General features: G+C 36.9%; 1 protein-coding gene across 2 annotated transcripts in view; it reads left to right on the top strand.

The window, feature by feature from the left end:
- ITPR2 (inositol 1,4,5-trisphosphate receptor type 2) overlaps positions 1 to 15,221 on the top strand; it is a 508,158-nt gene that overhangs the window by 260,438 nt on the left and 232,499 nt on the right. For both annotated transcript variants that reach the window (XM_043561419.1, XM_043561418.1), the window contains exon 35: positions 9,819 to 10,009. In XM_043561419.1, the coding sequence (XP_043417354.1) occupies positions 9,819 to 10,009 (191 nt within the window). The remainder of the gene's footprint in view (positions 1 to 9,818; positions 10,010 to 15,221) is intronic.

Below are 15,221 nucleotides of genomic sequence, written 5' to 3'. Positions count from 1 at the left end.
GCAGTATTTATTGAGTGTTGGATGGTGTGGTAAACCTTATGATGTGGACATAATTCTTACCCCATCTCATGATGGGGATGTGAGTTCAGCAAGGTGAGGCAGCTTGCCCAAGGTCACACAGGTACATGAGGACAGAGCCAGGATCTTCAATGCTGACACGTGCTACCAGGCATTTGTGATGCCCCACTGTCAAATCAGTTTCAACAAGCATTATTTGTTTTATGCCTTTAAGACACAAAATGTAGATCAAAATGGTAATTTAAGCTGTACATGAAACGAATGCATACAGCTTTCAAATAACTTAAAAAGAATGTAAGGAGATTGTGAGTTAAGTTAGTAAGGGTTTGGAGGAAGTCCTTATAGAAAAAAGAGTGCTTCCTATCATTTGTTTGTCTCTCTTTCCTTCATGAATACTCCAGAAATATGCTACAGTTTTATCAGTTACTATCAAATGTGTTGAGGCCTTGATCAGTTGTGCGTTCCTTATGTCATGTTCGGTTTTTCTGATAGAACTTCATAAGCATTTAAGTTGAAGCTGTGATCAGTTGTGAATGTACCATGTATATCATATTAGGTTTATCTGAATAAACTTCCTAATCTTTTAAAAGCTGAGGTGCTTTTGAATGATTTGTATCTGCAGAAATTACTGGTAGTTACCTCCATTGCTACACTTTTTCCCAAGTTATGTGGAATTTGAAATTGATAGGAAGATACAGGGTCTTAAATGGTAATAAATGCAAATTCCCAGGTAATGTCATAGGCAGGGGGCAGAGGGCTACCTGGAATAAGATATAAATATCTCTATCATTCTCTCCTCAGTGAGGTAAGTTAAGGCTGGTTTAGGAGCAAGTATGGATGGAGATCTCTGGAATAAATGCACACCATAAATGCACTGAGATTTGAGAAATGATAGGGCCATTAAGGCCAGGGAAAGTTTTTTTTGTTTTTGTTTTTTATGTTTTTAAATGTTTATTTTAGTCTTGAGAGAGACAGAGCTTGACCGGGGGAGAAGCAGAGAGAGAGGGGGGGATATGGAATCCAAAGCAGGCTCCAGGCTCTGAGCTGTCAGCACAGAGCTTGACACGGGACTCAAACCCACAAACCATGAGATCATGACCTGAGCTGAAGTTGGACACTCAGCCGACTGAGCCACCCAGGCGCCCTAAGGCCATGTACAGTTTTAAATGCGCTTGGTCAGTGCCTGTTCCTCAGTTTACTCTTTTACATAAAACACAATAGCACATGTTAGAAGTACTTTGAGAAAAAGCATCCAAAAATTGCTTCCATATTATTTCACTTAAAAAAGAATTTTGTTCCATGTGTTTCATAATCTTCAAATGATTTGGGGGGGATTAATGTTGGGTACTTTGTTGGCAACAGAATCTTTTTTCCAAATGGAAATTCTGTAAAATATCTTCTACAAATGGTTTGAATAATGAACATCAATCTTCAAGCCAATTTTGCCCCAAAAATTTGAACATGTAGAAAATAGTAACTCTTTGAGAAGAGAAATTCAGTCTCTATTAAACAAACAAATCCATTTTAATCTACCTATGATATTGTAGTTGACTGTGTGATGAGTTTGACATAATGCACTCCTGTAATTCTGATTTTTCAAATTGTCATTATTACTTTTTAAAAATTAAATCTGAATAAGTTACAAGATGGGACAAAATCTTAAAAAATTTTCCACATATTCATTGATTAATTGGATTTATAATGACTGTTCATTATCTGCAATGTTATTATTTTAGTTGTTTGGAAAAACAATCTTTCAAACTATTTCCTGTCTTCAATGAATTTCTAGTACATTGGGAGTAAACAACATGTACAGAGATCACAAAGCAGAATAAGTATCTTAACTAGCAGTGCTAAGTATCCTATCTGTTACAAAATTTTAGAGCCTGAGATAGATAGTGCCTGGAGCCTCTGTAGGTACTCAGTGAATATTTATTACATGAATAAAATAAATGGATGAATACACGTAAATGAATGAATATCCTACTCTTGTCATTGGCTGCATAAGATCTTATTATGGGCCTATATTCTAATTTATTTAAGCCCATTGCTGGATATTTATTTTGTTTCAAATTATTTTGCATATGAGGAAGAATCAGGTAAGTACCTAGGAGTAGGATTTCTGGGTTATTTATTTTTTATTCATTTATTTAGTTAGTTTCATGTTTTTATTTAAATCCAGTTAGTTAACATACAGTGTAATATTAGTTTCAGATGTAGAATTTACTGACTCATCCCTTCCATACAACACCTGTGCTCATCACATGTGCCCTCCTAGCCCATCACCTATTTAGCCCATCCCCCTACCCACCTCCCCTTCAGGTAATCTTCAGTTTTTTCTGGGTATTTTAATTTTGACAGACACTGTCCTCTGTAGAGATTGTTTAATTTACATATCACCAGTGATGTAGGAGAGCATCTTCCTCCTCGATAGCATGTCGTTGCCAAATTCTTAGATCTTTGCCAATCTTAACATGTCATTATAGATAATTACAAATATTGTTATAGAAGATATCATTCTAAATAACAGTATTGTTATATATGTGTTTCTCTTTTTATGAATGAGGAAAAAATCTGTCCGTATGATGGAGTCCTTGTTATTTCCTTTTCTGTGGACTTACTTGTGTTTTGCCCACTTTCCCTAAAGGTTTTTTTTTTTTAATCTTAATACTTTCTCAATCATTATAACCCTTTTATTTATTAAGAAAATATGTTCTTTGCCTATAAGTAACATTTTTAAAAAGTTTTTCATTTGTCATTTGAATTTTTATTTTGTTTTATTTTTTTGGCATGCAGAAATTTAGTTTCTTTCAGGCTTTTTAGGTTTTCTTTCATCTTCAGAATGGCCTTGATCAGACTGAGTTTTTTTTTTTGTTTTTAATTCCCATTGAGAATTTTCATGATTTTGGTTTTTCTGTCTGTCTGTTTGTGTTCTTGGTGTGGCTGTTTACAATTTCAAGCTGTCTGGAATATATTATGTTATAAGGTAGAAGGTATGGAGTCAACTTTATTTTTTCCAGATGATCAGTCAGGTGTGCCAATACTAGTTATTGCATAACCCATAAAATTATAAAATTATTCAATTTGGGCATTAATTGAGTGTATGTTGAGTGCCAAACAGGAAAGATGCATTTTGTATCTTTAATGTTCTTCACATTTAACAGCACTTGTGCTTCAATAGAGACTTACCCTGGATATTATGACATGATACAGAAAAGACACCACACTGCCCACCCCATCACACCTTCTTTGTGGGCCAACTGTTGTGGTTCTTGTGGGCCCACACAGTCAGGCTAGACAACCAACCAAGTGTTCTAATTAGTGCTGATTCTTTCTGTTGCCTTTCTTTCCCCCAACCTGTCAGTTTATCTCTCTAAGCATTTTTTTCCATGGCACCCATCACTGCAATATGTGTGTTCTCAGAGATTTTGTTCTGGCAGACACCATCAGTGATTTTGTCTAATTAAAAATTTTCACACAATAGGCAATATTTAATGAATAATAATTAGAAGTAGATTTCGATTATATCTTAAGATCACTGCAAAGACTAGTCATATCCAGAGAATTTTCAGAATTTATAAGCCTAATTAGTAGGTTAGCCGAATCATCAAAATACCTGTGAGTCAAGATAGCTCATTTTAGAGAACTAGCTATTGCTAGGCAGAGCTCTACAAAAGATAAATGTATTAATAACAACCCATCCTTTCTACCATTAGTTTTTTTAAGAACTCCATATACTTACTCTCTGACAAAATATCATTAACAAGGTATGATCCCAATTGCATTCTAATTCAGAAGAGAAATAGGAGGATTTCTTTTTTAAATGTTTTAAACTTTAACGTGACTCATTCCATTAAAGCACACAGTTGGAGTTAATGCTATAGGCCAGAAGAGTGACTGGCTGTAGTAAATTCATTAGTTCTCCCTTAATGAGAGAGAGAGGGGGGCAGTGAACAGCCAGTAATCCAAAATACAGCCTAGTTCACATGTCGATATACTGTACTATTCATACCATAATTTCCCTAATTTAATAAAAGTAAGATGAGTTTGGATTATTTTTTTGGTTGCATTCTAGTTTTTTAGGTTTTTGTAAGCCTTTTCTTTTTCTAGTCACAATTTTCTTTTCTGCTTTAATTTTTAAATAATATATGGAAAGCTAATTAGCATTGTCAGCTTTGCTTTTGAATTACTATTTATAATATTTTGACAGTATAGAGAATCTATTTCAGGCCATATCTTTAAAAGGATTCATCTTTTTATAATTGCTTGAAAAATTTTTTCATTATCTCCACAGCTGACTTATTTTAACTCAAATTCTCTTTTCCCCAGTTGCATAGTTAATTTTCTTTTATTACTTAAAAATTGTGATCTAGCCCTCGGCTAGAGTTAACCTTAGGCATGACAAAGTAGTGTATTTTACTCAGTTAATCTATAAGGTACAATTTGTGCTAAGATAGGAGACTAGAAAAATACCAATGAAAGTAGTACAATTTGAGGAAAACAAGCAAACAAAAACCCCTTTCGGCAAAGTCTGGGCCAGTGAATTCTCCTGAAGCTGGTGTGTCCATGCTGTTGGTTGTGGTGGAATAGTGGCCGCAACATCTGGGGTGGGTGAGATTCTCCTGAGATGGCTAATTAGAAGCCTGCCCTGCTGAGACGAATAGAAGTGCTGTCACTGGACTGCATCTCCACTGGTGTCATTAGAAAAATATTCATTGAGGGGCACCTGGGTGGCTCAGTAAGGTTGAGCGTCCGACTTTAGCTCAGGTCCTCCTCATCTAGCAGTTCACGAGTTCAAGCCACGCATGGGGCTCTGTGCTGACAGCTCAGAGCCTGGAGCCTGCTTCAGATTCTGTGTCTCCCTCTCTGCTCCTCCCTGGCTTGTGCGCTCTCTCTCTCTCTCTCTCTCCCAAAAATAAATAAATAAATATTTTTAAAAAGAAAAATATTCATTAAATACTTCTTTGTGTACATTCTATTCACAGCAACAGCACTTCCTTGATGGTCAGTTGTACCTAATGTACCTGATTCCTAAAGGGGAGATACATCCCAATCCCCTCCTCTATTTTTTTTTTAAATGTTAGTGTAAACTTGGCTATGATATATTTTGAGGAACATTGAAGTTTATCAATTTTTATTTTTTTGTTGATTAGAAAAGAACATAGAACAGTATTGTCTTCTGTTTGACTTTCGGATGTTTAGAGCAAGCCCAGCTTATTTGTGAAGGAGCCAGAAAAGGAAGAAAGTCTCGCCAGGGCTTGATCGTGGTGCAGGACTGAGTACACAAATATGTGCAGCTTGGCGGTGTCGAGGCCGTCTGTCCTTCAGATGGAACAGGAGTGAGGTTGCTCTGCTGTGTGTGATGGACATAAACAGCGACATTGTATGCTTTGGAAAAAGGACGTTTATAATGAATATCGGGAAAACATTCACTAGGGAAATCTGGGCAGTGGTACAATTAATTGTTTAGGGTTGCCTTAGAGCTTTATTATTTCCTTAAACTTCAGCTAGAGCTCTTGTTTAAATCGGTAACTTTTTATATTGGTAGCTAAAATTACCTGTTTTCAAAGAAGTTTCAAAGTATCTCTCAAGTTCAGAGAATTTTCAACAGCATAACTAGTATTATTGCTGCTTCCATTATATGAAGGAAGCCGTATTCTCTCTGTCTCTCTTTATTCTTTCTTTCCTACTTCCATTCATTTAAAAAAGTCTTCCAGGGACTATCATAATATTTTTTTTTTAATTTTCTAAATGTTTATTCTTTTTTTTTTTGAGAGAGAGAGAGAGAGAGAGAGAGAGAGAGAGAGAGAGAGAGAACAAGTGGGGGAGGGGCAGAGAGAGGGAGATGAAGAAACTAAAGCAGACTCCAGGCTTCAAGCTATTGGCACAGAGCCTGATGTGGGGGCTCGAACCCATGGACTGTGAGATTATGACCTGAGCCCAAGTTGGATGCTCAACTGACTGAGCAACCCAGGTGCCCCAATCACAATAACTTTAAATAATATCCTTACATCTCTGTATCTTGATTTAACAGCTGTAAATAATGTCCATATCTCCACGCTGAAAAATGAGGAACTTAACATGTTGACTTTGTTTTTATTTCTTCTCTCCCACTCTATGTTCTAACTATTGTTAAGTAGATTATTGCTTTTACATCATTATGATTTATGGAATTTGTATTCTATTTGGAAATATAATGAAATATTTTATAGGGTGATAAAATTTAAAAATCAGTGATCAGACCTTACAATATTATGAGATGTAAATATTTTTCACTCTGTAACCATTAGAGACAAGGATGTCATGTAATGATATTGAAACTTTTCCAACTGGAAGGAAATTTTCCAGCCATTAATGTCTAATGGATCTTCTTTCATTTGTGTCTTGCTTTATTCTCTTCTTCAGGTTCATACTCAGTTGCCATGATTTCTGATATTCACACTGACATTTTCTTGGATTCCTGTCTCTCTCTCTTTTTTTTTTAATGATTTTCATAGCTGGTTTTGAGAAAAATTTCTGAGACATGTTCTGAAATGTTTTTATTTGAGTATCACTTTTGATTTTCAGTTTAGATGGGTGTAAACTCCTAGTTTCAAAGTTTGTTGTCCATTAGCTCTTAAAGGTATAGTACTACTGATTCTAGTCTTCAATATTGATGGTGAGAAGTTTGGTGCCAGTATTTTTTTCTGTAGGAATCCTATTTTTTTTCCCCTAGGAGTTCTTGCCATTTTCTCTTGGCTATTGGCATTTATATTACTTTCATAGGGCCACCATAACAAATTTCCAGAACTAGGTGGCTTACAATAATAGAAATGTACTATTTCACAGTTTTGGAGGCGGAAATTCTAATCAAGATGTGAGTGGCACCATACTCTCTGAGACTTCATACCTTTCTCTTAGCTTCCAGTGTTCCTTGGCAGCCCTTGGCATTCCTTGAGTTGAAGCTGTGTACGTCCAATCTCTGCTTTCATCTTCACGTGGCGTTCTTCTGTGTGTGTGTGTGTGTGTGTGTGTGTGTGTGTGTGTGTGTGTCCCCCTTACCCCTTTCTTATAAGGACACCAGTTGTATTGGATAAGGGCCCACCCTAATTTAGTATTACTTTATCTTAACTTGATTACATTTGCAAAGACCCTATTTCCAAATAAAATCACATTTACAGGTACCTATGATTTAGACTTAAATATTCTTGGGAGGCACAATTCAACCCACGATAGCATTGTCAGTTTTTACCAGAATATGGTCAATATGCTTGCTTATTTAATCCTTTTAACACACAGTGGGCCCTTTCAGTCTGAAGACACAGGTCTTTCTTCAGATCAGGTAAATTGTCATTTATTATTTTCTTTTTTAAAAAATTTTTTTTAATGTTTATTTATTTTTGAGACAGAGAGAGACAGAGCATGAATGGGGGAGGGGCAGAGAGGGAGACACAGAATCGGAAGCAGGCTCCAGGCTCTGAGCCATCAGCCCAGAGCCTGACGCGGGGCTCAAACTCACGAACCATGAGATCGTGACCTGAGCTGAAGTCGGACGCTCAACCGACTGAGCCACCCAGGCGCCCCTTATTATTTTCTTAATAATTTTTTCCCTTCCTTTGTCTCTTACGTTTTTGATGAAACTTATACATTTTAGATATTTGACTTCCTGGATGACTCTTCTGTTTCATACTCTCTCTGTTTTATTCTCCCTTTTCATCTTTTATGCTTTATGTTCTAGAAGATTCTTTGACATTCCCAGATTATGAACTTGGTATTTATTCTTATTCTCTTCTTTTTCAGCCAGTTTGAAATCTTTATATGTGCAACTATATTTTTATTTCCAAGATTTCTTTATTTTTCTGATTTGCTAATTTCTCACATTTTGCTAATTTGCTAATGCTCACATTTTCCGAGGATGATAATTAGAATTATTTAAATATTTTTTGTACTTCCTTGAATCATTTCTGTTTTTTACTGGGGCCAGTTATTCTTTTTTTTTTTTTTAAGTTTATTTATTTATTTTTGAGAGAGAGACAGAGAGAGGGTAAGAGAGAATGTCAAGCAGGCTCTGCACTGTCAGCATGGAGCCTATATGGGGCTCCAACTCACAAACCATGAGATCATGACCTGAGCCAAAACCAAGAGTCAGACATTTAACCAACTGAGCCACCCAGACACCCCAAAGGGCCAGTTATTCTTAATGATGATAGTTTTCCCTGTGATTCTTGGTGGTGTGTTCATGGTTATAAAGGTCTTTAATGACTACATGGGCTCCACTTCAGTTTTGAGGGATTTCTCTACTAGCATTTCCTGTATAAATGACAGGTCTGACCCAGAGTTCTGGGTGAGGGGCTGAATAAATGATACAAGCTTTCCTTTGGAGTGTGTGTGTGTGTGTGTGTGTGTGTGTGTGTGTGAAGCAGAAGACCAGCTGAGAATACTGACAAGTGTTAAAATAGGAGAGCTTTGCTCAGGGGTTAGAGTCTTTTGTATATTTTCTCTTTTTTGCTGGAGCTGCCTCTTCTCTCTTCCCTATTCGACTCCTTATTTGATGAAGATCTTTGGAGTTACTTCAGGCCCTGTTCTGCTTCTCTGTCAGGTCCCGACACCTTCATTTGGCATTCTTTCCAGACAGGTATTTCGCTTTCATGAGAAAACATTTCTGCAGTTCCCTAACTTTATCCTCTGGATAAAAATTGCTGCTGCTAACTTCTCTGCTTATGCTAGTGAGAGGGAGGAGGGCCTTGGCTTCCCAGTGGTTCACATACTATGCTTTAATGAGTTGCCCTGATGACTCCCCTGTACCCCATTACCACTCTTGGTGTTCGTTCACTATATTCTGAGGAAGACCTGTTCTAACTCTTAGCTCTTGTAGAGTGGTGTATATTCTCTCCTTTTCTGAGGGACCAGTCATATCTTCATTCTGCTTGTAAAAATGCCTCAACATTTCTGTTTTCCTTATGGCAAGTATTCTCATTTTTTAGTACTGTAACGTAAGTGTGATGAAATACACATTTCAGTGAATTTTGGGAAGAAGGACATGTACCACGTGCCCTCTTCAAATGCAAATTTTTAAATACTCTTCAAGTTTTTATTTTTTTTCTTCAGATGTTTCACTAGCTGGAATTCTGCATGAGTGCTCATGTGTGTGCATACACACATGCACATCAGTTGTACTAATGAGCGGACTGGCAGGATTTTATCATGTGTTTTGTGTCTCCTTTTGTATTTTCCTTGGCAGTTGGGAAAGTACAAATTTTCATGGTTGTTATACAATGTTTTTCTATATTGATGCTCTATGAAGTTCATTTCAAACATTAATCATCAAGAAATCAAATAAGTTCTTGAATGTTTAATGAGCCCAGTTTAATAATCGGTCATGAGAATTGAAATACTTTCAGGTTAAATGCTTTTGTACTTATAGAAAAGAATTTAATGGCAGAGTTTAAAGATTTGATTTTTTTCTTTTTTTCCTAGTTTTACTTAAATGTAATTGACATCTTATATTGGTTTAGGGTATACAACATAATGACTTAATATATGCATATATTGCAAAATGATTACCACAATAAATTTAGTTAACATTCATCACCTTAGGTGGTTAGAATGTTTTTCTTGTATAAAAACTTTTAATATTTATTCTCTTTAACAAATTTCAAATATATGATACAGTATTGTTAACTATAGTCACCATACTGTTCATTACATCACAGAACTTATATTTTTTTCTTTTTTATTCTATGCTTATAAGACCATTTTAGTAATGTGTAAGAAGCTTTAGTCAGATTAAGAGAAAAATATTTTAAATCTTTCTTTCTCAGCAAAGAATCGCGGGATTGCCATTCCAGTGGATTTGGACAGCCAAGTGAATACTCTTTTCCTGAAGAGCCATTCTAATATGGTGCAGAGAGCAGCTATGGGTTGGAGACTATCTGCTCGCTCTGGACCACGTTTTAAGGAAGCTCTTGGAGGGCCTGCTTGGGATTATAGAAACATCATTGAAAAGTTACAGGTACAATAATAGCATGCAATGGCTTACTATTTTCTAAATTATAATTTTTAATATATGTAGTAACACAAATAAAATATGGTTAGAAATGTCAAAATCTAATTGGGGACCAGGCTTTACTTTACAGTTCTCTACCAATACTACTCTTTTCAATTTTTATTAATGTTTGTTTGTTTATTTATTTATTTATTTATTTATTTATTTATTAATATAATTTGTTGTCAAGTTGGCTAACACACAGTGTATACAGTGTGCTTTTGGTTTTGGGGGTATCTTTATTTGTTTTTGAGAGTGAAAGAGAGACAGAGCATGAGCATGGGAGGGGAGACACAGAATCCAAAGCAGGCTCCAGGCTTTGAGCTGTCAGCACAGAGCCCAACACGGGGGTTTGAACTCACAAACCGTGAGATCATGACCTGAGCTGAAGTCGGACACTTAACCAACTGAGCCACTCAGGCGCCCAATACTATTCTTTTTAAAAACAAAGCTCCTATGTAAAAGTTGTTTAGTTATTATTATTTTTTTAATATATGAAATTTATTGTCAAATTGGTTTCCATACAACACCCAGTGCTCATCCCAAAAGGTGCCCTCCTCAATACCCATCACCCACCCTCTGTTTAGTTATTTTTAGTGAGTATGTATTACTTAATGTGTTTGATAGTATAGTAATGAGTTGTAATATCAAAACAATACCATAATAATAAGATTTGGAGAAATAAGTTACCATAAATTCTCATGTAATAAATTAAATATTCATAACCTTGTTTCAGTTTATCTCTTAGTATTCTCTTCTAGTCCTATTGGTAAAAATGATGTAACCACCTTTAGTCCCAAATTTTTTACATAGTATCCCAATCCTGTGTTTGGCCTGGACATTCTGGGGACATCAAGTAAAGAGAGACATTACATTCATTTACTCAGGCTGCCGTCACAAAATACCACAGACTGGGTGGTTTAAGCAACAGAAATTTATTTTATCATAGTTCTGGAGCTAGAAGCCCAAGTTCAAGGTGTGGGCCCAAGTTCAAGGTTTCTTTCCTTCTGAATCCCCTCTCCTTGACCGGGTGGCCACCTGGTCACTGTGTCTTCCTGTGGTCATTCTTCTGTGTGCGTACATGTCTGTATCCTAATCGCTTCTTGTTGTAAGGACATCAGTCATATTGGATTAAAGCCTACCCATATGAATTCATTTTACCTTAATTACCTCTTTAAAGGCCCTATATACAATAATAGTCACATTCTGAAGTACTTCAACATATGAGTTTTGTTAGGGAGACACAATTCAACCCATAACAGAAATCTTCCCACCCACATAATTGTAGACGATTTCATGGAGTCAATTAGGGTATGGTTTAAGGAAATTGTTTGGCTTGGAGAATAGTCAAGACATGAACTGGAATAAATATTGCAAGAGGTCACATGTAGAATAATTGGTAGAGGTCCAGAGTTTTAATAGCTGAGTGTTATATGTGATTAAAAAGACAAGTTAGACTCAGTATGAAAAGCTTGAAGGCTATGAGTCATTAAAAATTTGGTGGAAATGTCATTGTAAGTGATTAAACAGTTACTAGTTTTCAGGAAAGAATTATCAGGAAGAGACTAGAAGAGGACAGATTAGTTAAGAATCACTAAATATCTCAGCCAGGTGGTGGTATGAATGAAATGAAGAAAAAGGCCTTGCATCCAATAATGAAAGCAGGGTCAACAGACCTGGTGGCTCCTAGATGGAGATAAGAGAGAGACAGTGAGAGGCATATAAGAGGCACTGCTGTTTGGAAACCGGGTGATATTATTAAGACTTTTTATTGTAGCAGGGAAGGAAAGAATACAGTAAAAGGAGGTTGGCTATGTTCATTGATAATATGCTGAATCACGTTAACAGATTGTGAAATGTATGGGAAATTAAGTCTATATTTGGAGATATTAGTTGGAGCAAGGACAGCAGATGGTGTTGCTAAAAGAGAGAATATAGTGATAGGAAAAACAAAGAACATCTTGTAAGAGGCCAGGGTGGCAGAATGGCCAAGTAAGAGAGACAAATGGCAGGGTCAAAAAGGAGAGGAGTCAGGTTCGTGAGAGCCAAATGAGTAGAACGTTTCAGAGAGAGATGGACAGAAGTGTTAGCCAGCATAGAGAAGGAGTGCCTTGGACTTCTTTTGGAACACTCACTGGCATTCATTAAATAAATATGTCTTTGGTGAAAACAATACCAGCTACTGTGTGCTGGAGATAGAGCTGTGGGCTCTGTGCTCTCATGGAAGGTCTGTCCTCACCCATTGCATGGATGCTTGATTGTTAGGTAATTAAAACTATGAGGGGCACCTGGGTGCCTCTGTCAGCTCAGCATCTGACTCTTGATCTTGGCTCAGGGCATGATCTCAAGGTTCATGAGATAGAGCCCCACGTTGGGCTCTGCACTGACAACAAGGACCCTGCTTGGAATTCTTCCTCTCCCTCTCTCTCTGCCCCTCCACCACTCGTGTGTACGCACACATGTGCTCTCTCTCTCTCTCTCAAAATAAATAAATAAACATTAAAAAAATGCTATGAATAAAATAAAGCATGGTAACAACATGGTGAAGAAATACTGGGAGAAAGATCTTTTAGCAGGGAACTCTACTCTGTTGAGGTGACATTTGAATTGAGATTCGAATTAATGAAGAGGAATAATCTATTCAAAGATTTGAGGACAGAGATTTTTATTGGGAGAAAATAGTAAATTCAAACGTATTTAGACCGGGATGAATTTGGCAGTTTTGAGGAACCAAGAGAAGCCCATTGGGGTGGAAGTTTAGTGAGCAAAGGAAGAGAGGATTATGAAATTAGGAACTCAGTCATGTAGAGACTTGCTTGGTAAGGCATTTGGATTTTATTCTAAGTGAGATGGCAAATCATTGGAGATTTTTCAGTAGAGGATAAGCATGACATGATTTACTTACTGGATTTTGAGAGATAAATAGATTATAGGGTCCAGACATGGAAGCAGTGAGTCTCTTGCATTAATTCAGGCAAAGGATGATGGCAGTGTGGCTTAAGTGGATAGTGATAGTAGTGAAGAGAGGTAGATGAATTTTGGATATGTTTGGTTGTAAGGCCAGCAGGATTTGGTAGATGGGTGGATGAGTTGTGGGGTGTTGGAAAGAATAGAGGATATGATATGATTGAATCATTTGCTAAGATAGGAATGGAGAATTACAATCAGGGATTCTTTTGGGGGGATTTTAAGTGCGAGATACCTGTTTACATATCCACGTGGGTTTGTCAAACAGGCAGTTGAATAGGAGTCCAGAGTGGACATCTTGGCAAGATGTCCATGCAGGAAATATAAATGTGGGATGTTCAAGCACATATAGGATATTAAAACCATGGACTTGGATGAGATCCCTCATAAGAAACGACCAGGAGCTACTGGGAGTTGGCGGTGGAAAATAGAGAAAGTATGATGTCACAGAAGCCAAGAGCAGAAAGTGTTTGACAGAGTAGAAGCAAGTGTGTAAAATGCTTAGCAGTGGTTGGGTAAGATGAGGACAGCAAAATAAACACTGGGTTTATTAATAGGGTGATGATTGCAGCTAACTGGTACTCCACAGTAATGATTACAAACATATATCAAGGAATAAAAAGAGGCCAGTATGTGTTAGAGGAGGTTCTACATACTTACCTTTAATTCTCCCGGCAAACCCATGTGATTGGGAGTATAATTATCTCGACTTTTAATATGGGGGAATAACAAGTTAGAGAGATTACATATTGGCCCATGATCAAAATAAACGATGAAGACAGAATTCACATCATAGGAACCTGAGCACAATTTGTTTAGTAAATAAAATGAAGAGAGGTAATCTGAAAAATAGGCACCTTTTAGTGACATTTTATTAAATATGGTTATAGTTGATAAGCAGATTTTCTTCCCACCTTATATAATATCTAGTTTCCGATTTATGTTATTTCCTTCCTGGTAGTTTCTTTTACCTGTCGTCAGAATTTTCTCAGAAAGCTTATTAGAATAGTTGAAGTAGAAATGGTCATTTTTGCTAAAAAGGAAACAAAGAATCCCGCAAGAATTAACTCCCGAAACCTAGACATAAGAAATGAAGAGAGGTGGTACCCCCATCTGTGCTGCTATAGCTGAAAGTAACAAAAAGCAATTGACACCAGTTTTCTGCTTAACAAAATATGTCACAGGTATGGGTGAAATTACTCCTGAAACCATCATTACACTATATGTTCACTAACTTGGAATTAAATAAAAATAAATAAATAAAAGGAAAAATAATATTGCTTTATGTGAGAAGATTTTTTTTTGTCTTTTAACACAGTTATTTTAAAAACAAAAAAGGGATGCATTAGTCATTAAAGAATGTTCAGTAAATTGTCATTGCCCACAGACCATTTTAGAAACATGTCGGTGCGAATGCATTCAGCTATAACTAACATGATTTTAACTAAAAGTGGCTTAAACAATAAAAAAAATACATCATTCCACATAGCAAGGAATCTGGAGTTGGGACTCTTCCTGCATTGGTTAATTTAGTAGCTCGATAGATCCAGGCACTGACACTGTTGGTCTGTTGGCTTTCAGCTTAAGGCTGGTCTCCAAAGGTCTTATGAGGGCTGCCTCACATTTTGGGTTCACATTCTCAAGCTGTCTTGAGAGCCTTAGGTAGTTTCCAAAGAGTATGCCCCTTCCTCCCCTAACACACACCACCGTCTCTGCTTAGCAAGCCTCACCCGATGTCCTGTTATCCAGGACTGTGTCACATAATCATGCTTAGACTAATCACTGGGAGGGGAACTGGAATGACCATTATTGGCTTATACTAATCAACTATGACCCTAGGCTGTGGGGCCTCATCTCCCTGAGGACGTTGCTCCCTAATTGAGAAACAACATGGGAATTCTGTTAGCAAGAAGGATGAAGAAAAGCTCTTGGTTAGGTGACCAGTAATGTCTATCAAAAAATGTAATTTGAGGGGCATTTGGGTGGCTCAGTCAGTTGAGTGTCTGACTTTTGATTTGGGCTCAGGTCATGATCTCATGGTCGTTGGATCATGCCCCACGTCAGGCTCTGCACTGGGCATGGAGACTGCTTGAGATTCTCTCCCTCCTTCTCCCTTTGCCCTTCTCCCTGCCTGTGTGCTCTCTCTCTAGAAAAATTGAAAAAAAAAGTAATTTGAAATAGTATTAAATGTCATCAAATCCCTGTGAAGTGC

The sequence above is a fragment of the Prionailurus bengalensis genome, chromosome B4 (assembly GCF_016509475.1).
Source record: "Prionailurus bengalensis isolate Pbe53 chromosome B4, Fcat_Pben_1.1_paternal_pri, whole genome shotgun sequence".
NCBI lineage: Eukaryota > Metazoa > Chordata > Mammalia > Carnivora > Felidae > Prionailurus > Prionailurus bengalensis.
The sequence above is the reverse complement of the archived record's forward strand: the minus strand, read 5'-3'. Positions and strand labels throughout refer to the sequence as shown.